The 23,661-nt window shown below is 38.6% G+C and overlaps 1 protein-coding gene and 2 pseudogenes across 1 annotated transcript; all 3 read right to left on the reverse strand.

Moving 5' to 3' along the window:
• Nucleotides 1-2,534: 2,534 nt before the first annotated feature.
• LOC147792369 (secreted RxLR effector protein 161 pseudogene) lies at nucleotides 2,535-3,149 on the reverse strand (annotated as a pseudogene).
• Nucleotides 3,150-10,555: 7,406 nt separating this feature from the next.
• On the reverse strand, nucleotides 10,556-12,315 carry LOC147792370 (glycosyl hydrolase 5 family protein-like). Its single transcript, XM_087124563.1, has 3 exons — nucleotides 11,740-12,315; nucleotides 11,067-11,667; nucleotides 10,556-10,989 (listed from the first exon to the last, which is right to left on the reverse strand). Exons 1-3 carry the CDS (start codon nucleotides 12,313-12,315, stop codon nucleotides 10,556-10,558), a joined length of 1,611 nt encoding a protein of 536 aa, XP_086980689.1.
• A 3,772-nt stretch (nucleotides 12,316-16,087) lies between these two features.
• LOC147792371 (secreted RxLR effector protein 161 pseudogene) lies at nucleotides 16,088-16,702 on the reverse strand (annotated as a pseudogene).
• Nucleotides 16,703-23,661: the final 6,959 nt, after the last annotated feature.

Consider the following 23,661-nt stretch of genomic DNA (forward strand, 5'->3'; position numbering starts at 1 on the left):
CTTCCAAACGAGAGGTATCCTGAGGATATGATAGCCAAGAAATACTTTAGAACATGGATAGTCACTCCATATACCAATAAGGTTCATTTTCCTTTTCGATAGCTCAATTATAAGAACTTCATGGTTAGGTATGTTTTGCTTGGAGCAATTCTATGATGCACGTAACCTGTGGAGAATTTTTCTAGGATGCATGTGAATATGGAAAAGACATGCCGGAAGAACTCGAGTTAGTTCGCGAGAATAGCTTTCACTCTTAGAAACAAAGAGTAGGTAACCTGACCATGTCAAATCCTAGACATGAGTCGTTACAAAGGTTTGGGAGTCACACTCACTCATGGTCAAACAAATTCACTCTTGATCCAACGTACAAATATAGTTACATAAGCAAAGTAAAAAGTGATATAATCCAAAAAATGTATAAACAACCTACGTACCATAATTAAAATTTTTAATACTCCTCGTAATTAAACACTACAAACTTAGTAGCCATTTGGTTTCAAATTCCTCCCATAATTCTTCATTAATCAGAAATTTTGTACATGCTTGTCACAATCTTCCCTTTGAGTCATTTGGGTTTTAGTATTGAAAGTAGATGAGTAGTTCATTTTAACCTCAAACCTTTTCTTGATGAATCCAATTATTTTGACCCTTCCTGTCATTTCCGTGTGGCTACTGATATTCAAACCTCCCGACTTCAAATCCTCCATCAAACTCAGACCCTCATCCATTTCCTCCGCCTCGGTCTCCACCGTCACATTCATCGTCATCGTGTCCTTTGCCTTCGTCAATCCGCCGGCGTCTCCCCTTCTCCGATCACCTCGTCGTGGTAGTAAATCACCATCGTGGCTTTTGAGTATTTGAACGATGCGACATTAGGATTCCGCACGAAGACACTAGCCACAACGAGTATGCCACCGTCTGAGAAGGAAGAACGGTGAGTTTTAAATGATTATTAAGAAAATTAGATGAAAACCCAATTAAGCGTTAGATTTTGACTTAGTAATAACTCAGGAAAACCTAAACAATCGTAGTGTCAAGTTATGATATTATTGAATACTCAACCTGGCTTTTACAACTTTACAAATAACAATAGAAATATTAACTATATGACAAATAATTAAACTAAATACCAAACAATACTCTTAAAACAACCCTTCGCCCCTCTCTTTCTACTCCCTATAAACACAACCTTCGTACCACTTCATGTTCGAAGAATTTGATTAGATCAAAGAAGAGTTAGAGTATTTTTATGGGGTTAGTTTAAATATTTGATTTGTTTACCAAATTTGTTTACAAGATTTTTGTTTCCAAGATTTGTGGTTAGTTTCTATTTAGGGTTATTTGTGAGACTACGAAAGCCAAGTTCAATATTCAATAATATTATCACTTCCAGCTTCAATTGTTTATGTTTCTGGCTTAGTTGTGTCAAAACCTAGCAATTGGTATCATAGCCCCAATTTTTTAGTGATCAAATAGAGAGAGTATGAGTGAAGAAAAAGTTTTAACGAAGATCCCTCACTTCGATGGTCACTTTGATCATTTTAGTGATGGAGTGAGCTGATGGAATATTTGCTCAGAGCAAAAGGTCTATGGAGTGTGGCGGAGATTGGTTTCTCAGGTCAAGAGGAAGGAACAATGTTGACTGAGGCACAAAAGGGCCACCTTGATGATGCTAGACTCAAAGATCACCAAGTAAAGCATTACCTCTTCCAGGCAATTTATCGAGCTGTCTTTGAGCAAATCTTGGATCGTCGCACAGCCAAGATTGTTTGGGACTCAATGAAACGAAAATTTTGTGGAAACCAAAAAGTGAAGAAATCTCTTCTTAATGCATTAAGGAGAGAATTTGAGATCCTAGAGATGAAGAATGATAAAAGCATCAAAGATTATTTTGTAAGAGTGATGATAACCTCCAACAAGATGAGAAGCAGTGGAGAAGATATGCCAGACAAGAAAATTGTAGAAAAAATTATGCGTACCCTGACTGAAAAATTTAAGTATGTTGTAGTATCCATGGAGGAATCCAAAGATACTGATAACATGTCCATTGATGAATTACAAAGTTCATTAGTGGTGCATGAACAAAAATTGCGAAGATCCTGACAGAAAACACACGTACGAGGAAGTGAGTTTTGCACAATAACGTAATTCTCTAAGAGAGACAATACTTAGAAAATAAACAAAACCAACTTACTTATTTTATTCAACTTGTTACACAGTATATATACAGACAGAGAGAAAAACTAACTTCTTACAATCTTAGCCACACATTAATAACTGCTAATAACTTCCCTTGATCTTATCCACAAATACTAAAACTGACATAATTTAAAATACAAAAAGCAAATACAAATGAATTACGGTTAATACAAGATTAAATAAACTAACAAATCATCCCCTTAATCTTGTATTTCGATCTTCACATTCTTACATTCTTCAAACCAATTCTTTCTCGAAGCTCCACAAATTTTTGTCGTCCTATTGGCTTCGTAAGTATATCAGCCAATTAATCCTCAGTTTTTACATGATCTACTTCAATCTCCTTTTTGCACACATTCACGAATGAAATGGAACCTCATGTCTATATGTTTGCTGCGATCATGATGAACTGGTTTTTTCGCTAATGCTATAGCAGACTTGTTATCGATATATAAACGAACTGGATTTACTTCCTTCCCATGCAATTCCTTCAGTAAACGTCCTAACCACATTCCTTGAAAAGCAGCTGACGTCGCCGCAATATACTCCGCTTCACAGGATGAAAGTGCCACCATCTTTTGTTTCTTTGAAGTCCATGTAATTGGATTGCCATATAAGAAAAACAATGTCCCCGTAGTGCTCTTTCGATCATCTATATCTCCAGCAAGATCACTATCACTATATCCGATTAATCGATTTTCTACTTGCTTTGCCTTCACATAATGACATCCAATATCAATGGTTCCTTTCACGTACCTGAGTATTTGCTTCACAGCTTCCATATGAACCATGGTCGGAGCTTCCATATAACGACTCATAACTCCAACGGAATATGATAAGTCAGGTCGTGTGTTCACTAAATAACGAAGACTTCCGATAATACTCTTGTAAAAAGTGGAATCAACAGATGGACAATTACTCGCTTTGCTTAGCTTTGTTTTCGGCTCCATAGGAAAACATGACACGGATTACAATCCATCATTCCAAGTTTTGCCAAAAGCTTTGCCGCATAACTCGACTGAGATTACCTGATTCCATCAACGTCTTGTTTAACTTCTATTCCCAAATAATAAGGCAGGAATCCTAAATCACTCATTTCAAACAACTTCTTCATTTGTTGGTTGAAGCTCAAAATATCATCCTTGCTTGACCCGACAATAATTAAATCATCAACATAAACTCCAACTATCTGAATTTTATTTTCTTTCCAACGTGTATACACAGCATGCTCTAAAGGACACTTTTGAAATCCAAGAGACTTTAAGAAATTATCCAGTTTTGCATTCCAGGCACGAGGTGCTTGACGTAAGCCATACAATGCTTTCCTAAGTCGTAAAACATTCCCTTCTCGACCTTCCACAGCAAATTCTTCTGGTAGTTCTACATAAACCTCTTCCTTCAACTCACCATTAAGAAACGCTGACTTGACATCCATATGATGAATCTCCCAACTCTCCTGCGCTGCTATAGCAATCAAGACTCGCACTGTTTCAAGCCTTGCAACAGGTGCAAATACCTCATCAAAATCCACTCCATATTTCTCGACAAAACCCTTTGCGACTAAACGGGCTTTATACCTCACGATCTCCCCTTTCGAATTTCTATTCAACTTATATACCCATTTCAACCCGATTGCTCGATGTCCCTTTGGTAGTTTTGCGAACTCTCACGTGCCATTTTTTTCAATAACAGACAAATCTTCTAGCATTGCTTGCTGCCATTTTTCATTATCTCTTGCTTCCATATATGAATTTGGCTCCTCAAGTGAAAGAAAACACATCCCAGCTTCTTCATTCAACTCAATAGAATCAGAGTAAATTTCTCTTAACGATCGAAATTTTCTTGGACTAGATGAGATGTATGAATCGTCTCCTATTGATAAATCATTTGTTGGTGATGAATCGTCTCCCAATAGAGTCCCTGATGATTCTCCCCGCTCTTCTAAAATGTCCTCGTCCTTCACATAGACCTGAGGATCATAATGAACAGCGAATTTACCACCTTCCTTCTTATTTTCTTCCAATTGTTGCACATCCCATTTATATTCTTCTTCTTCTAGAAACTTGACGTCTCGGCTCATATGAAGTCTTTTCGCTTTAGGATCATACAAACGATAAGCTTTTGAACCTGCTTCATATCCCACGAAAATCATTGGCACACTTCGGTCTTGTAATTTGGTTAAATTTGGTGTTGTATTTCTTCCATACGCCAGGCTTTCGAACACTCTAAAATGCTCTACATTAGGCTTTCTTCCTCTCCATTTCTCATGAGGAGTTGCTTCAATTACACTCTTCGTTGGGGATCTATTGAGGATTTAGACAGCTGTCTTCACTGCTTCTGCCCAGAAATGCATCGGCAAATTTTTGCACTTCAACATGCTTCGCACCATTGCAATAACCGTTTGGTTTCGTCGTTCAACCACACCATTTTGTTGCGGAGAATAGGGTGCTGTTAAATATCTTTTAATCCCACTGCTCTCACAATATTCTTTGAACTCAATACTTGTAAATTCTCCACCTCTATCAGTTCTAAGCGCTTGCAATTTCTTTCCGGATTCAGCTTCAATTTTATTTTAAACACGTTTGAATCCCAAGAATGCATCAGATTTATTTTTTAGCAATTCAATCCACATATATCTACTAAAATCATCTACCAACAGCAAAAAGAATTTATTACCTCCATGAGTTGTTGGAGTAATTGGACCACACAAATCGCCATGCACCAATTGTAGAACACTAACGGCTCGAAAATTCGCTTGTTGTGGGAATGGTGTTCTTCGTTGTTTAGTGATTACACAACTATCACAAACTTGTTCGATCCTTTCAACGTGCGGAATTCCTTTCACCATTTGTTTCGTAGACAGGTTTCTTAAAGCCTCAAAATTCAAATGCCCATATCTAGCATGCCACAACCAAGAATCTTCAGACAACTTACCAAGTAGACATGTTGGTTTCGTTGTTTTTAGGCTAATTGTATATAGCCTATTTCGTGACCGCTTCACTTTTTCCAAGAACTCCTTTGCCTTTGTGAAAATGACAAGTAAACCATGTTCGATCTCAACTTTACAGCCCTGTTCATCCAATTGTCCTAAACTTATAACGTTACTTTTAAGTTTAGGAATGAATTATACATCGGAAAGGATACAGTGATCTCCATTTTCACATTGCAGCATCACGTCTCCACGTCCTTTTATCTCTACAAGTGATCCGTCTCCGAACTTCACCGTGCCGGTCACTGACTCGTTCAATTCCGAGAACCAACTTCGACAACCAGTCATATGATTGCTGGCTCCCGTATCTAGGAACCAAGTGTTGTTTTTCTTGTCAATTTCTTCCGGGACAACCTTCTCTTCATAAAGAGCCATCTCCGTCAACTCTGGTGAACCGAGAGTTTGGACTTCACAAACTTGTGCTATAAGTAAGACTGGCTCATCCTCATCACCTTGCATCTCAGTCAAGTGCGCCTGATCCTCCCTTTTCTTCGATCTACAGTGGGATGCATAATGGCCAATCTTTTGACAATTATAACATTTCACCTTCCGACATTCTGAGGCATAGTGGCCTAGGCCTCGACAATTGTAGCATTTTACCTTGCTCTTGTCACTCTTCTTCTCTTGATGTAACGAGTCGTTTCCACATCCATGACCTCTCCCTCTCCAGCGACCACTGCGACCTCGCCCTCGGCTATGGCCTCCATTGTCGCTACGTTTTTTCTCGAACGTTGAACTTTCACCTTTGCCTTTCGATTCTTTTGCTTTCCATTCTCCTTTTGTAAATAAGACATGCTCAGCATTCTCTTTGTTGCCACCGATCCGTTCCTCGTATGCTTTAAGACGGCCGATGACTTCCTCCATGGTCATCACATTTAAATCGACAAATTGCTCTATTGCCGATGCGATATGAAGAAACTTAGAAGGTACTGAGCGGAGAAATTTTTTCACCAAGCATGCCTCTTCGAAGTTGTCTCCAAAAGTACGTATTTTATTAACAACTCATGTCAATCTTGCTGCATAATCATCTATAGTCTCGGACTCCTTCATATTCATAACTTCGAACTCAATCTTCAGAGTTTGGATCTTTGCCTCCTTTACACGTTCAGCACCCACATGAATAGTTTTTAACGTCTGCCATGCTTCTTTTGCTGTCTCTTTCTCTGCTAACAGAAACAACATCTCCTCAGGGATTGCTTGATAGATAGCTGCTAAGGCCGTTTGATCCTTCCTTTCATCAAGACTATCCAGAGACTCAGTTGATTGGATTGCGTCCCACACCCCTTGAGCACGCAAATAGACCTTCATCTTCATAGCCCATGCTGAGTAGTTGGTTCTCGATAACGTCGGGCATTGGAGTGATACCAGACCTTCCTTTGTTGCAGACTTCGACGACTCTCCTCTCTCTCCATTGTTGTTATTATTTCTCGGCATGATCTTTGGCATGTAACCAGTGCTCTGATACCAAATGACAGAAAACACACATACGAGGAAGTGATTTTTGCACAATAACGTTATTCTCTAAGAGAGACAATACTTAGAAAATAAACAAAACCAAGTTACTTATTTTATTCAACTTGTTACACAGTACATATATAGACAGAAAGAAAAACTAACTTCTTACAATCTCAGCCACACATTAATAACTGCTAATAACTTCCCTTGATCTTATCCACAAATACTAAAACTGACATAATTTAAAATACAAACAACAAATACGAATGAATTACGGTTAATACAAGATTGAATAAACTAACAGATCCAGCATTAATGGAGAGGAGCAAGTTCTGAAAGTCGAAGGACGAACGAAAATAAGTAATGGAGGAAGAGGAACTTACAGGGGCAGAGGACGCGGAAGAGGAAGATCAACTTTCAACAAAGCAATGGTTGAATGTTATAGGTGTCATGACTTAGCTCATTTTAATTATGAATGTTCAAAGATGAATAAGGAATTGAATTATGCAGAGCTGGAAGAAGAGGATGAAATGCTGTTAATGGCTCATATGTTAAGACATGAAGCAAAAAGGAGTGATGCTTGGTTCTTAGATTCGGGTTGCTCAAACCATATGTGTGCAAGTGAAGGTATGTTTTCCAGCTTAGACAAGACATTTTCCCACATTGAAAAACTTGGAAATAATACAGGTAGGAAAGTTATGGGAAAGGGTGCAGTGAAATTAACTTTGCATGGGGTTCGTTGCACTATTAGTAATGTGTATTGGGTACCTGAACTAAAAAATAATCTCTTGAGCGTTGGACAACTACAAGAAAAAAGGAGTAGCAGTGCTGTTTGAAGATGGTGTATGTAGCATTTATCATCCACAAAAAGGAAAAATAGCAGAGTCAATTATGATCGCAAATCGGCAGTTTATTTTGGGTGCTGAACCATCTACCACAACAAATGAAGAAAGATGCCTCCAAGTTTCAAATACGGACCAGTCAACACTTTGGCACCATCGATATGGTCATCTCGGCTACAAAGGCTTGTGCACCTTGAAACACAAAAACAAGGTGAAAGGCCTTCCGCAAATTGGGGCTCCAAACCCCACCTGTGAGGCATGTATGAAAGGCAAGCAACATCGGAACTCCATTTCAAAAAATGGGTAAATGGAGAGCAACGGAAAAATTAGACTGGGGGAAAACATTGAAATAGATAAGAACACAGCGGAAGGAGGAGGAATAACAGAGGAAACGACTGAACCGGTTGCTGAAACAATTGAACCAGTTGCTGAAAACGGAGAAAGAAAAATCACGGAAGAAACGACTGAATCGGTTGCTGAAACAATTGAACAAGTTGCTGAAAACAATTTTTCCAGTAACCGTCGCACCAGATTTGACAGTAAGGGAGGGGAGAAATCGACATCCACCTGTATGGTTAACAGATTCCGGTGAAGGCTATGAGAAAATGGGAAGTGAGGAGATGGTGTACAAACTCCAAAAGGCTCTCTACGGATTAAAACAAGCACCTAGAACCTGGTTTGGTCGAATAGAATCCTACTTCATCAAGGAAGGATTCAAAAGCAGTTCCAGTGAGCAAACACTCTTCATCAAGAGGAAGGGAGGTAAAATTCTTATCGTAAGCATTTACGTTGATGATTTTTTATTTACTGGAGACCAGATGAAGAACTATTGGACGAGTTTAAACGTTCCTTGAAGAAAGAGTTTGATATGACTGACTTAGGTCAGATGAAATTTTTTCTTGGAATAGAGGTAATACAAAGATTAGATGGTATTTTCACATGTCAAAGAAAGTAGGCTGTTGAAGTTTTAAATCGACTTGGCATAGAGAATTACAATTCTGTTTGTAATCCCACTGTTCCAGGAAAGAAAATTGGCAAAGATGAAAATGGTGCAAAAGTATATGTAACTTTGTATAAACAAATAGTGGGAAGTCTGATGTATCTCACAACTATTCGTCTTGATCTCATGCTTGCTGTAAGTTTGATTAGTCGTTTTATGGCATGTCCAACACAACAACATTTTGCAGCAGGTAAAACTGTTTTAAGGTACTTGAAAGGTACGGTAGATTATGGTGTATTTTATAAAAAAGGAGGAGTCGGTGATTTGACTGGATCGACTGGTAGTGACTGTGCCGGAGACATGGAAGAAAGCAAGAGTACTTCAGGCCATGTGCTTGTGATTAGTGGAGGAGCAGTAGCTTGGTTTTCTCGTAAGCAGCCTATAGTCACTTATGAACCAGAGAAGCTGAGTTCGTTGCTGCTAGTTCTTGTGCATGTCAAGATGTTTGGATGAGGAGGATATACTCAAAGAGATTGGTCACTCTCAAATAGAAGGAACAAAGCTAATGTGTGTAATACTTCAACTATTAAGCTATCCAAAAATTCAGTTCTACACGGACGTTCCAAACACATAAGAAAGCATTTCGGAAGTTGCGTGAAGAACTTAGCGTGCAGAGTTTTTCTGACTTGAACTAATTCTTGACAAAGAAGAATAAGTACACGGGAGAAATGGTCAGAAGAATTTGATTAGATGAAAAAGAGTTAAGAGTATTTTTAGGAATTTAGTTTAAATATTTCTCAGATTTGTTTACCAGATTTGTTTCCATTTCCAAGATTTGTGGATAGAAACGTTTCTATGTAGGGTTATTTGTAAGGCTATAAAAGCCAAGTTCACTTTTCAATAATATTATCACCTCAAACTTCAATTGTCTATGTTTTTGGCTTTGTTACGTCAAAACCAGTACTTGTCACTTCTACCTTCCCACAATGGCAAACTCACTCTCTCTAATTTCTTTAATCTATTTTTCTTTGTTCGGGGGGCAACGAGGCTGAGAATCGGTTCATGAGCTGCTTTTTGGCTCGAATTGCCGGGAAGGATATTGATTGGGGCTTGTGGGCGTTCCAAGGAAGTTATATGTACAGACGGTGTAATGAAGATCCTGAGTGAAAGTTTTGGCGTTATGGATCACTCTTGGACTAAAGATAGTACCCCCGTCACTTAAACAAATGCTTCCACTTATCAAGAGAGTGAATCAAGGTTAATTTGTTGCTTCTCAATCTAACCGTGCATTATAACAAATCAAACCTTTATATATTTCTTTAGTTAGAATTTGAAACTAAAGCTCTTTTCTTGCGGATCCAAATTCTAAAGCACCAATATCATACATAATGCTGCATCCCGTATCAGGGCAATGTGTCAAATCCGAGGACAAAGGAGGAGTTGAACTCGGCGATTGTGCCACTCCGAAGCAATGGAACCATAGTGGAGATGGAAGTCCCGATGAAGTTGTTGTCAAACGGGCAGGGTTTGAAATCCGTCAGAGATGGAAAAGCACCGGTGGTATCCGACGAATGCTCTGGCGATGGAAGCAATTGGACGGTGGCTTCGAAAGCAAATCTCCAATTGGCATACAAAATTGGCGAAGACAATTTTTGTTTGGAGAAGGAATCTGATACTATAGTTGTTGTGAAGAAATGCATTTGCTTTAGAGACGAGGGAAGTTGCACGGATGATCCTCAACCCCAATGGTTCAAACTTGTTCCAACAAATGTTGCTTAGTCTATTAATTAGTTTAAAATAGAAATTTAGAATTTGGTCCAATATACTAGTAGTTGTTGGAATTTGAATTTAGGGTTGGCATGAAAGTTTTGAAAATGCCGGAGTCATATTAGGGTTGTCGATTTTATGCTTAAATTCGCAGTTAAATGGTCAATAATTATTTTTCTATTATTTATTATATGTCCAATCTTTTATACGATCATTATTGTTGGTATTATTTTTCATATATGTTTGTACGATAAATAAAATCGGTTATAGTTAAGCACGAGCATGAATAGAATTAGAGATAAAATAGGGGCCAATTCAAAGTCGGGCATGTCATATATTTATTCTTCCCAATACATAAGCAACTCACAACGTGTTGGTTTCAACGAGTTCAAACCATTGACTTTGGGTGTCTTGGAGGCAATTTGGAGCACCATCAGTGCAAATACATGAGTTTGTCACAATATTTGAAGAATTAGAGCTTTCAACCTGCAAGCAAAGACTCTTCCCATCTTGAGTTACGGTGGCCAAATGAAGCTTAGTGTTTGAAATGGCTCTCCAAGAACTCTGAGGGCCGAAGCAATCCGTTGAGAGAGATGGCATAAGGCCTTCTCCGCTTGTCTTTAAGCATAAACCAGTGCTTGACATCCTAATTGGAGTGCTATCATTGTCATGAGTCCATCGACTTGAGATGGAGCAATTACCCATGAAAATATCTTTGTTGTCATTTGAGACTTGGATGCATTGGCCACTTTGTGGATGATATATAACATACGAGAACGATGCATTGGAATTTGGATCTGTGCACCGTAAAAAAATGTCTTATACACTTGTTATAGATCCATATATTCAAAATCGTTAATATATTTATACTTACCTTGCAACATAGTCTGCAATAGTTGAAACTTCTGGACAAAGTTAGGATTTTTAATTTGAGTCCAATTGGAGTCGAGAACTCCAAAAGTTTCTGCCGGCCCTGCTTGACCTTCCCTGTAATAATAGCTACCTTGCCAAGTCCATAATGCCCAATCTAAATCTTCTTGTGCAAGATGAGCTGTGAAGCAACTCATGAACCGATTTTCTGCATCGTTAACCTCTCTCTGATCGTACCCATATTCGCTGACAAACAAAGGAAATGGGTTTGGTCCTTCTCTAACAAATTCAGCATGGTCTACAAAGCCATCGATAATATTTGCACAAATATTATTTAGTGGCTGGTTTATAAATTTACTCTCTTGATCTCCACTGAACGAATACAAGTGCACCTCAAAAACCAACTTGTTGTCTAAGGTGCTTACATTCAAGGGCTTCTCTTTTAAGCATCGAAGATCATTATCAAAATTTAGGCCCGAAACAATCACCAAAACATTTGGGTTAATGTTGTGGATTGTTGTTACTCCTTGAGTAACATAATTGTTCCAATCATTTGCATTTTCATTGGTTCCTCGTATCTCGTTTCGTAGGCTCATTCCAACCACCTAAATGTCATAACAAAAGAATGTGAGAATTTAGTTTCAAGAGTGTGAGAATTTTCCTTAATTTGTACGTACCGTTGATTTCTTGGAAAAGCGTTGAGCAACTAAGCTAAGACCTTGTAGCCATTCTTGAGGGTCAAAATAGCGGTCTCCAAAAAATCCATTGCCATCGTCAAGAGAGCAACACCATCTTGGCTGACTCATATGGTTGTCGGCAATCACCATTAAACCACTCTCTCCAAGCACATCAACAACAGCTTCATAGGCTTCAGCAATAGTCTTGTTCAACACAAAAGGATTATATTGAGCCAATCCGGCTTTTGCTTGCTCTAAATCGAGGAGGTCAAAATTCTCTTCAACTGTCCTATTTGCATAACGAGTGAACATTTGAGTTGCATACGTGAGTCGTACACAATTAAACCTCAACTTGATTGCCTCATCTGCCAGCTCTTTTAATGGCCTGTGGTTGAGACCTTCTATTAGCATGCTCTGTGTGTGGGAAGGCCAATTCACGCACACAAGCTTCACTCGACGCCCTGTTGTCGAATCAACGATCCACCTTCCTTTTGTTGACAACGGTAAAGAATAAACAGAAGGAGATAAAAACACAAACAATGCTAGAAAAAGAACAACTTGAAAAGCTCTTCCCATTTTTTCTTCTCTTTTATGAATCGGGGTGAGAGAAGCATAGCCCAAAGGTTGCTTATATATCTCATTAATAGGTTGAAATTTGTTCAAAAGATCAAAGATCGATGTAACGGTGAAACTCCTTCCATTTTTTTCTTAATTCAGTTGCTTTGTTAATAAATTGTGTTTCTAACTTTGATAATTTGTTGAGTAATAAGCAAATATTTCTAACAAAGCTAGCAACGTTCATACATATCTTGCCCACAGAACCAATATTTTAACATTATGGCCCCTTTTTCTTAAATAAAACTCGAAGCTTGTTCCAGTCTCAAATTAAAAATTAAAATAGTAGCTAACTACGTTTATGATAAGTTCTTATATAATACCCCTACTACATTTTTTGAGTTGGGGACATTTTTCCACCTAATAATTCACAAATACATAAAATTATTTTAATAAAAATAGAATAGTTAACATCTTAATTATCTAATTTTAAAAAATGTAATCAAATTATTGAAAATATTTTATTTATACACTTTTCATACAATACTATGCATTTATTAATTTATATATATATATATATATATATATATATATATATATATTCTAGGAGAGAAAGTAGAATATTCTGAACATTGAATTTTTATGTCGCATATTTAGAAGGTCCAAAGCATACAATAAATAAATTCAGATTGCTTTGTCTTTTTGACCGTAAACAATTCGACGTGTAGTTTGGCTATTCGATGTGTAGTTTGGTAAGAACTTATATTATGAGCCTCCATGCCCACGCTTGGAAAATGTCACCTTTTGAATTTGATTGTGTGGAAGGAGAAAAAATGAGGTCTATAATTTTATGTCCCCACTGATAAAAAAATAAATTGGCCATCTGACCTTCTTTTTTCAAACAAATTCTCTTTCTTTTTTCTTGATGGCGGGTTAAAAAGTCACGTCGTTAAACTCAGGCCAACTTTTGAAGGGACGAGCCATTACACCGAACTGGTTTTGGATTAGTGGATCATTCTAAAATGTTTGATCAAGCTTTTAGGGTCGACCAAAATTGTAACGCGTCATGTCTAGGATAGATCAAGATTTGTAATGCAGATTCGATACCTAATGGCTCTAAATCTTGGACATGAGCCGTTACAAATTGTATTAGGGCAGTATCTCTCCCAGTAAGATGTGGTTTGAAAACGAACTAATGTGAAAGTTGGTAGGTATGTGACACCCGAGCAAATGAGGGGTACATGACTGAACCGAAACCACTTCCAAACGAGAGGTATCCTGAGGATATGATAGCCAAGAAATACTTTAGAACATGGATAGTCACTCCATATACCAATAAGGTTCATTTTCCTTTTCGATAGCTCAATTATAAGAACTTCATGGTTAGGTATGTTTTGCTTGGAGCAATTCTATGATGCACGTAACCTGTGGAGAATTTTTCTAGGATGCATGTGAATATGGAAAAGACATGCCGGAAGAACTCGAGTTAGTTCGCGAGAATAGCTTTCACTCTTAGAAACAAAGAGTAGGTAACCTGACCATGTCAAATCCTAGACATGAGTCGTTACAAAGGTTTGGGAGTCACACTCACTCATGGTCAAACAAATTCACTCTTGATCCAACGTACAAATATAGTTACATAAGCAAAGTAAAAAGTGATATAATCCAAAAAATGTATAAACAACCTACGTACCATAATTAAAATTTTTAATACTCCTCGTAATTAAACACTACAAACTTAGTAGCCATTTGGTTTCAAATTCCTCCCATAATTCTTCATTAATCAGAAATTTTGTACATGCTTGTCACAATCTTCCCTTTGAGTCATTTGGGTTTTAGTATTGAAAGTAGATGAGTAGTTCATTTTAACCTCAAACCTTTTCTTGATGAATCCAATTATTTTGACCCTTCCTGGCATTTCCGTGTGGCTACTGATATTCAAACCTCCCGACTTCAAATCCTCCATCAAACTCAGACCCTCATCCATTTCCTCCGCCTCGGTCTCCACCGTCACATTCATCGTCATCGTGTCCTTTGCCTTCGTCAATCCGCCGGCGTCTCCCCTTCTCCGATCACCTCGCCGTGGTAGTAAATCACCATCGTGGCTTTTGAGTATTTGAACGATGCGACATTAGGATTCCGCACGAAGACACTAGCCACAACGAGTATGCCACCGTCTGAGAAGGAAGAACGGTGAGTTTTAAATGATTATTAAGAAAATTAGATGAAAACCCAATTAAGCGTTAGATTTTGACTTAGTAATAACTCAAGAAAACCTAAACAATCGTAGTGTCAAGTTATGATATTATTGAATACTCAACCTGGCTTTTACAACTTTACAAATAACAATAGAAATATTAACTATATGACAAATAATTAAACTAAATACCAAACAATACTCTTAAAACAACCCTTCGCCCCTCTCTTTCTACTCCCTATAAACACAACCTTCGTACCACTTCATGTTCGAAGAATTTGATTAGATCAAAGAAGAGTTAGAGTATTTTTATGGGGTTAGTTTAAATATTTGATTTGTTTACCAAATTTGTTTACAAGATTTTTGTTTCCAAGATTTGTGGTTAGTTTCTATTTAGGGTTATTTGTGAGACTACGAAAGCCAAGTTCAATATTCAATAATATTATCACTTCCAGCTTCAATTGTTTATGTTTCTGGCTTAGTTGTGTCAAAACCTAGCAATTGGTATCATAGCCCCAATTTTTTAGTGATCAAATAGAGAGAGTATGAGTGAAGACAAAGTTTTAACGAAGATCCCTCACTTCGATGGTCACTTTGATCATTTTAGTGATGGAGTGAGCTGATGGAATATTTGCTCAGAGCAAAAGGTCTATGGAGTGTGGCGGAGATTGGTTTCTCAGGTCAAGAGGAAGGAACAATGTTGACTGAGGCACAAAAGGGCCACCTTGATGATGCTAGACTCAAAGATCACCAAGTAAAGCATTACCTCTTCCAGGCAATTTATCGAGCTGTCTTTGAGCAAATCTTGGATCGTCGCACAGCCAAGATTGTTTGGGACTCAATGAAACGAAAATTTTGTGGAAACCAAAAAGTGAAGAAATCTCTTCTTAATGCATTAAGGAGAGAATTTGAGATCCTAGAGATGAAGAATGATAAAAGCATCAAAGATTATTTTGTAAGAGTGATGATAACCTCCAACAAGATGAGAAGCAGTGGAGAAGATATGCCAGACAAGAAAATTGTAGAAAAAATTATGCGTACCCTGACTGAAAAATTTAAGTATGTTGTAGTATCCATGGAGGAATCCAAAGATACTGATAACATGTCCATTGATGAATTACAAAGTTCATTAGTGGTGCATGAACAAAAATTGCGAAGATCCTGACAGAAAACACACGTACGAGGAAGTGAGTTTTGCACAATAACGTAATTCTCTAAGAGAGACAATACTTAGAAAATAAACAAAACCAACTTACTTATTTTATTCAACTTGTTACACAGTATATATACAGACAGAGAGAAAAACTAACTTCTTACAATCTTAGCCACACATTAATAACTGCTAATAACTTCCCTTGATCTTATCCACAAATACTAAAACTGACATAATTTAAAATACAAAAAGCAAATACAAATGAATTACGGTTAATACAAGATTAAATAAACTAACAAATCATCCCCTTAATCTTGTATTTCGATCTTCACATTCTTACATTCTTCAAACCAATTCTTTCTCGAAGCTCCACAAATTTTTGTCGTCCTATTGGCTTCGTAAGTATATCAGCCAATTAATCCTCAGTTTTTACATGATCTACTTCAATCTCCTTTTTGCACACATTCACGAATGAAATGGAACCTCATGTCTATATGTTTGCTGCGATCATGATGAACTGGTTTTTTCGCTAATGCTATAGCAGACTTGTTATCGATATATAAACGAACTGGATTTACTTCCTTCCCATGCAATTCCTTCAGTAAACGTCCTAACCACATTCCTTGAAAAGCAGCTGACGTCGCCGCAATATACTCCGCTTCACAGGATGAAAGTGCCACCATCTTTTGTTTCTTTGAAGTCCATGTAATTGGATTGCCATATAAGAAAAACAATGTCCCCGTAGTGCTCTTTCGATCATCTATATCTCCAGCAAGATCACTATCACTATATCCGATTAATCGATTTTCTACTTGCTTTGCCTTCACATAATGACATCCAATATCAATGGTTCCTTTCACGTACCTGAGTATTTGCTTCACAGCTTCCATATGAACCATGGTCGGAGCTTCCATATAACGACTCATAACTCCAACGGAATATGATAAGTCAGGTCGTGTGTTCACTAAATAACGAAGACTTCCGATAATACTCTTGTAAAAAGTGGAATCAACAGATGGACAATTACTCGCTTTGCTTAGCTTTGTTTTCGGCTCCATAGGAAAACATGACACGGATTACAATCCATCATTCCAAGTTTTGCCAAAAGCTTTGCCGCATAACTCGACTGAGATTACCTGATTCCATCAACGTCTTGTTTAACTTCTATTCCCAAATAATAAGGCAGGAATCCTAAATCACTCATTTCAAACAACTTCTTCATTTGTTGGTTGAAGCTCAAAATATCATCCTTGCTTGACCCGACAATAATTAAATCATCAACATAAACTCCAACTATCTGAATTTTATTTTCTTTCCAACGTGTATACACAGCATGCTCTAAAGGACACTTTTGAAATCCAAGAGACTTTAAGAAATTATCCAGTTTTGCATTCCAGGCACGAGGTGCTTGACGTAAGCCATACAATGCTTTCCTAAGTCGTAAAACATTCCCTTCTCGACCTTCCACAGCAAATTCTTCTGGTAGTTCTACATAAACCTCTTCCTTCAACTCACCATTAAGAAACGCTGACTTGACATCCATATGATGAATCTCCCAACTCTCCTGCGCTGCTATAGCAATCAAGACTCGCACTGTTTCAAGCCTTGCAACAGGTGCAAATACCTCATCAAAATCCACTCCATATTTCTCGACAAAACCCTTTGCGACTAAACGGGCTTTATACCTCACGATCTCCCCATTCGAATTTCTATTCAACTTATATACCCATTTCAACCCGATTGCTCGATGTCCCTTTGGTAGTTTTGCGAACTCTCACGTGCCATTTTTTTCAATAACAGACAACTCTTCTAGCATTGCTTGCTGCCATTTTTCATTATCTCTTGCTTCCATATATGAATTTGGCTCCTCAAGTGAAAGAAAACACATCCCAGCTTCTTCATTCAACTCAATAGAATCAGAGTAAATTTCTCTTAACGATCGAAATTTTCTTGGACTAGATGAGACGTATGAATCGTCTCCTATTGATAAATCATTTGCTGGTGATGAATCGTCTCCCAATAGAGTCCCTGATGATTCTCCCCGCTCTTCTAAAATGTCCTCGTCCTTCACATAGACCTGAGGATCATAATGAACAGCGAATTTACCACCTTCCTTCTTATTTTCTTCCAATTGTTGCACATCCCATTTATATTCTTCTTCTTCTAGAAACTTGACGTCTCGGCTGATATGAAGTCTTTTCGCTTTAGGATCATACAAACGATAAGCTTTTGAACCTGCTTCATATCCCACGAAAATCATTGGCACACTTCGGTCTTGTAATTTGGTTAAATTTGGTGTTGTATTTCTTCCATACGCCAGGCTTTCGAACACTCTAAAATGCTCTACATTAGGCTTTCTTCCTCTCCATTTCTCATGAGGAGTTGCTTCAATTACACTCTTCGTTGGGGATCTATTGAGGATTTAGACAGCTGTCTTCACTGCTTCTGCCCAGAAATGCATCGGCAAATTTTTGCACTTCAACATGCTTCGCACCATTGCAATAACCGTTTGGTTTCGTCGTTCAACCACACCATTTTGTTGCGGAGAATAGGGTGCTGTTAAATATCTTTTAATCCCACTGCTCTCACAATATTCTTTGAACTCAATACTTGTAAATTCTCCACCTCTATCAGTTCTAAGCGCTTGCAATTTCTTTCCGGATTCAGCTTCAATTTTATTTTAAACACGTTTGAATCCCAAGAATGCATCAGATTTATTTTTGAGCAATTCAATCCACATATATCTACTAAAATCATCTACCAACAGCAAAAAGAATTTATTACCTCCATGAGTTGTTGGAGTAATTGGACCACACAAATCGCCATGCACCAATTGTAGAACACTAACGGCTCGAAAATTCGCTTGTTGTGGGAATGGTGTTCTTCGTTGTTTAGTGATTACACAACTATCACAAACTTGTTCGATCCTTTCAACGTGCGGAATTCCTTTCACCATTTGTTTCGTAGACAGGTTTCTTAAAGCCTCAAAATTCAAATGCCCATATCTAGCATGCCACAACCAAGAATCTTCAGACAACTTACCAAGTAGACATGTTGGTTTCGTTGTTTTTAGGCTAATTGTATATAGCCTATTTCGTGACCGCTTCACTTTTTCCAAGAACTCCTTTGCCTTTGTGAAAATGACAAGTAAACCATGTTCGATCTCAACTTTACAGCCCTGTTCATCCAATTGTCCTAAACTTATAATGTTACTTTTAAGTTTAGGAATGAATTATACATCGGAAAGGATACAGTGATCTCCATTTTCACATTGCAGCATCACGTCTCCACGTCCTTTTATCTCTACAAGTGATCCGTCTCCGAACTTCACCGTGCCGGTCACTGACTCGTTCAATTCCGAGAACCAACTTCGACAACCAGTCATATGATTGCTGGCTCCCGTATCTAGGAACCAAGTGTTGTTTTTCTTGTCAATTTCTTCCGGGACAACCTTCTCTTCATAAAGAGCCATCTCCGTCAACTCTGGTGAACCGAGAGTTCGGACTTCACAAACTTGTGCTATAAGTAAGACTGGCTCATCCTCATCACCTTGCATCTCAGTCAAGTGCGCCTGATCCTCCCTTTTCTTCGATCTACAGTGGGATGCATAATGGCCAATCTTTTGACAATTATAACATTTCACCTTCCGACATTCTGAGGCATAGTGGCCTAGGCCTCGACAATTGTAGCATTTTACCTTGCTCTTGTCACTCTTCTTCTCTTGATGTAACGAGTCGTTTCCACATCCATGACCTCTCCCTCTCCAGCGACCACTGCGACCTCGCCCTCGGCTATGGCCTCCATTGTCGCTACGTTTTTTCTCGAACGTTGAACTTTCACCTTTGCCTTTCGATTCTTTTGCTTTCCATTCTCCTTTTGTAAATAAGACATGCTCAGCATTCTCTTTGTTGCCACCGATCCGTTCCTCGTATGCTTTAAGACGGCCGATGACTTCCTCCATTGTCATCACATTTAAATCGACAAATTGCTCTATTGCCGATGCGATATGAAGAAACTTAGAAGGTACTGAGCGGAGAAATTTTTTCACCAAGCATGCCTCTTCGAAGTTGTCTCCAAAAGTACGTATTTTATTAACAACTCATGTCAATCTTGCTGCATAATCATCTATAGTCTCGGACTCCTTCATATTCATAACTTCGAACTCAATCTTCAGAGTTTGGATCTTTGCCTCCTTTACACGTTCAGCACCCACATGAATAGTTTTTAACGTCTGCCATGCTTCTTTTGCTGTCTCTTTCTCTGCTAACAGAAACAACATCTCCTCAGGGATTGCTTGATAGATAGCTGCTAAGGCCATTTGATCCTTCCTTTCATCAAGACTATCCAGAGACTCAGTTGATTGGATTGCGTCCCACACCCCTTGAGCACGCAAATAGACCTTCATCTTCATAGCCCATGCTGAGTAGTTGGTTCTCGATAACGTCGGGCATTGGAGTGATACCAGACCTTCCTTTGTTGCAGACTTCGACGACTCTCCTCTCTCTCCATTGTTGTTATTATTTCTCGGCATGATCTTTGGCATGTAACCAGTGCTCTGATACCAAATGACAGAAAACACACATACGAGGAAGTGATTTTTGCACAATAACGTTATTCTCTAAGAGAGACAATACTTAGAAAATAAACAAAACCAAGTTACTTATTTTATTCAACTTGTTACACAGTACATATATAGACAGAAAGAAAAACTAACTTCTTACAATCTCAGCCACACATTAATAACTGCTAATAACTTCCCTTGATCTTATCCACAAATACTAAAACTGACATAATTTAAAATACAAACAACAAATACGAATGAATTACGGTTAATACAAGATTGAATAAACTAACAGATCCAGCATTAATGGAGAGGAGCAAGTTCTGAAAGTCGAAGGACGAACGAAAATAAGTAATGGAGGAAGAGGAACTTACAGGGGCAGAGGACGCGGAAGAGGAAGATCAACTTTCAACAAAGCAACGGTTGAATGTTATAGGTGTCATGACTTAGCTCATTTTAATTATGAATGTTCAAAGATGAATAAGGAATTGAATTATGCCGAGCTGGAAGAAGAGGATGAAATGCTGTTAATGGCTCATATGTTAAGACATGAAGCAAAAAGGAGTGATGCTTGGTTCTTAGATTCGGGTTGCTCAAACCATATGTGTGCAAGTGAAGGTATGTTTTCCAGCTTAGACAAGACATTTTCCCACATTGAAAAACTTGGAAATAATACAGGTAGGAAAGTTATGGGAAAGGGTGCAGTGAAATTAACTTTGCATGGGGTTCGTTGCACTATTAGTAATGTGTATTGGGTACCTGAACTAAAAAATAATCTCTTGAGCGTTGGACAACTACAAGAAAAAAGGAGTAGCAGTGCTGTTTGAAGATGGTGTATGTAGCATTTATCATCCACAAAAAGGAAAAATAGCAGAGTCAATTATGATCGCAAATCGGCAGTTTATTTTGGGTGCTGAACCATCTACCACAACAAATGAAGAAAGATGCCTCCAAGTTTCAAATACGGACCAGTCAACACTTTGGCACCATCGATATGGTCATCTCGGCTACAAAGGCTTGTGCACCTTGAAACACAAAAACAAGGTGAAAGGCCTTCCGCAAATTGGGGCTCCAAACCCCACCTGTGAGGCATGTATGAAAGGCAAGCAACATCGGAACTCCATTTCAAAAAATGGGTAAATGGAGAGCAACGGAAAAATTAGACTGGGGGAAAACATTGAAATAGATAAGAACACAGCGGAAGGAGGAGGAATAACAGAGGAAACGACTGAACCGGTTGCTGAAACAATTGAACCAGTTGCTGAAAACGGAGAAAGAAAAATCACGGAAGAAACGACTGAATCGGTTGCTGAAACAATTGAACCAGTTGCTGAAAACAATTTTTCCAGTAACCGTCGCACCAGATTTGACAGTAAGGGAGGGGAGAAATCGACATCCACCTGTATGCTCAAGGATCGACAAGCCTTAGGGATGATCCGGTTGACGCTATCCAGAAACGTGGCGTTTAACATCATCAAGGAGAAGACAACGTCAGATCTGATGAAGGCGCTGTCAAATATGTATGAAAAACCGTCGGCTATGAACAAGGTGTATTTGATGCGTAGATTGTTCAATCTACAGATGTCTGAAGGTGGACGTGTTGCGAATCATATAAATGAATTCAATATGATCATAAGTCAACTGGGTTTGGTGGAAATTAATTTCGAAGATGAAATTAAAGCGTTGATTTTGATGTCATCCTTACCCGAGCCATGGGATACTGTTGTTGCTGCAATCAGCAGTTCTCAAGGATCTGATAAACTGAAGTTTGATGAAATTCGAGATGTAGTTCTCAGCGAAAGTATTCGCAAACGGAAAACTGGAGATTCATCAGGCAATGCTCTCAGTGTTGATCGAAGGGGAAGAAGCAAATCAAAGAGCTCAAACAAACATGGGCGTTCAAAATCAAAGAACCGGGGAAAATCTCCAAACAAACCCAACGTAACGTGTTGGAGCTGTGGGGGAAAAGGACACTTTCGGACAGATTGTACAAAGCTAAAGAAGAAGCAGAATCATAAATCTGAAGATGATGATGATTCTATATACACAACAGAAGATGCTGAGGACATTTTAATCCTTAGTGTGGATAGCCCAGCTGAATCCTGGATTTTGGATTCAGGTGCATCGTTCCATTTGTCTCCAAGTAAGGAATTATTTCGAAATTTCAAATCAGGAAATTTCGGGAAGGTGTATCTTGCCGACAACAAAACCTTAGAGATTGAAGGAAAGGGAGATGTCTCCATACAAACTCCAGCAGGAAATCAATGGACATTACAAGATGTCAGATACATTCCTGGTCTCAAAAAGAACCTGATCTCTATTGGTCAGTTGGATAGCACAGGCTATGCAGCAAAGTTTGGAAAGAGTTCCTGGAAGATTGTGAAGGGCGCCATGGTTGTTGCGCGTGGCACAAAATCTGGAACCTTATACACTACTGCAGAGTGTATAAACATGACTGCTGCTGCTGAGAGTGCTTCCAATTCAAGTCTATGGCACAATAGACTTGGACATATGAGCGTCAAAGGAATGAAGATGCTGACTGCGAAAGGAGCTTTAGAAGGCTTAAAATCTGTTGATATGGGTCTTTGTGAGAGCTGCGTTATGGGCAAACAGAAACAAGTTAGTTTCACAAAGGCTGCCAGAGAACCGAAGAAAGTGCGGTTGGAAATTGTCCATACGGACGTCTGGGAACCATCTCCAGTTTCATCACTTGGTGGATCAAGGTACTACGTCACCTTCATTGATGACTTCAGCAGGAAGGTATGGGTTTACTTTCTGAAACACAAGTCAGATGTGTTTACCACCTTCAAGAAGTGGAAAGCTGAAGTTGAAAATCAGACCGGCTTGAAGATCAAATGCCTGAGGTCTGACAATGGAGGAGAGTACAACAAATCAGAGTTTATAACATTTTGTGCAGCTGAGGGAATTAGATTAATAAGAACAATTCCCGGTAAGGCAAGACAAAATGGTATTGCAGAAAAGATGAACAGAACCTTGAATGAGCGAGCAAGAAGCATGAGGATTCATTCTGGATTGCCAAAGACATTCTGGGCTGATGCTGTGAACACAGAAGCATATTTGATTAATAGAGGGCCGTCAGTACCCTTGAAGTTCAAATTGCCAGAAGAAGTATGGACAAGAAAAGAACTCAAGTACTCTCACTTGAGAACCTTTGACTGTACTGCGTATGTTCATGTTGATCCAGAGAAGAGAGATAAGCTTGATGCTAAGGCTGTGAAATGCTACTTCATAGGCTACGGCTCTGACATGTTCGGGTACAGGTTTTGGGATGAGAAAAATATGAAGATCCTAAGACACTGTGATGTGACCTTTGATGAAAATGTCATGTACAAGGACAGAGAGAAGATAAACTCTGAGACTACGAAGCAAGTGGGAGTTGAACTTGAGTGGCAAGAAAATTCACACAGTGATGGTACAACAGAAGCTCAAGAAACT

This window comes from Cucurbita pepo, chromosome 6, assembly GCF_057944985.1.
Source record: "Cucurbita pepo subsp. pepo isolate OVF chromosome 6, ASM5794498v1, whole genome shotgun sequence".
Lineage (NCBI taxonomy): Eukaryota > Viridiplantae > Streptophyta > Magnoliopsida > Cucurbitales > Cucurbitaceae > Cucurbita > Cucurbita pepo.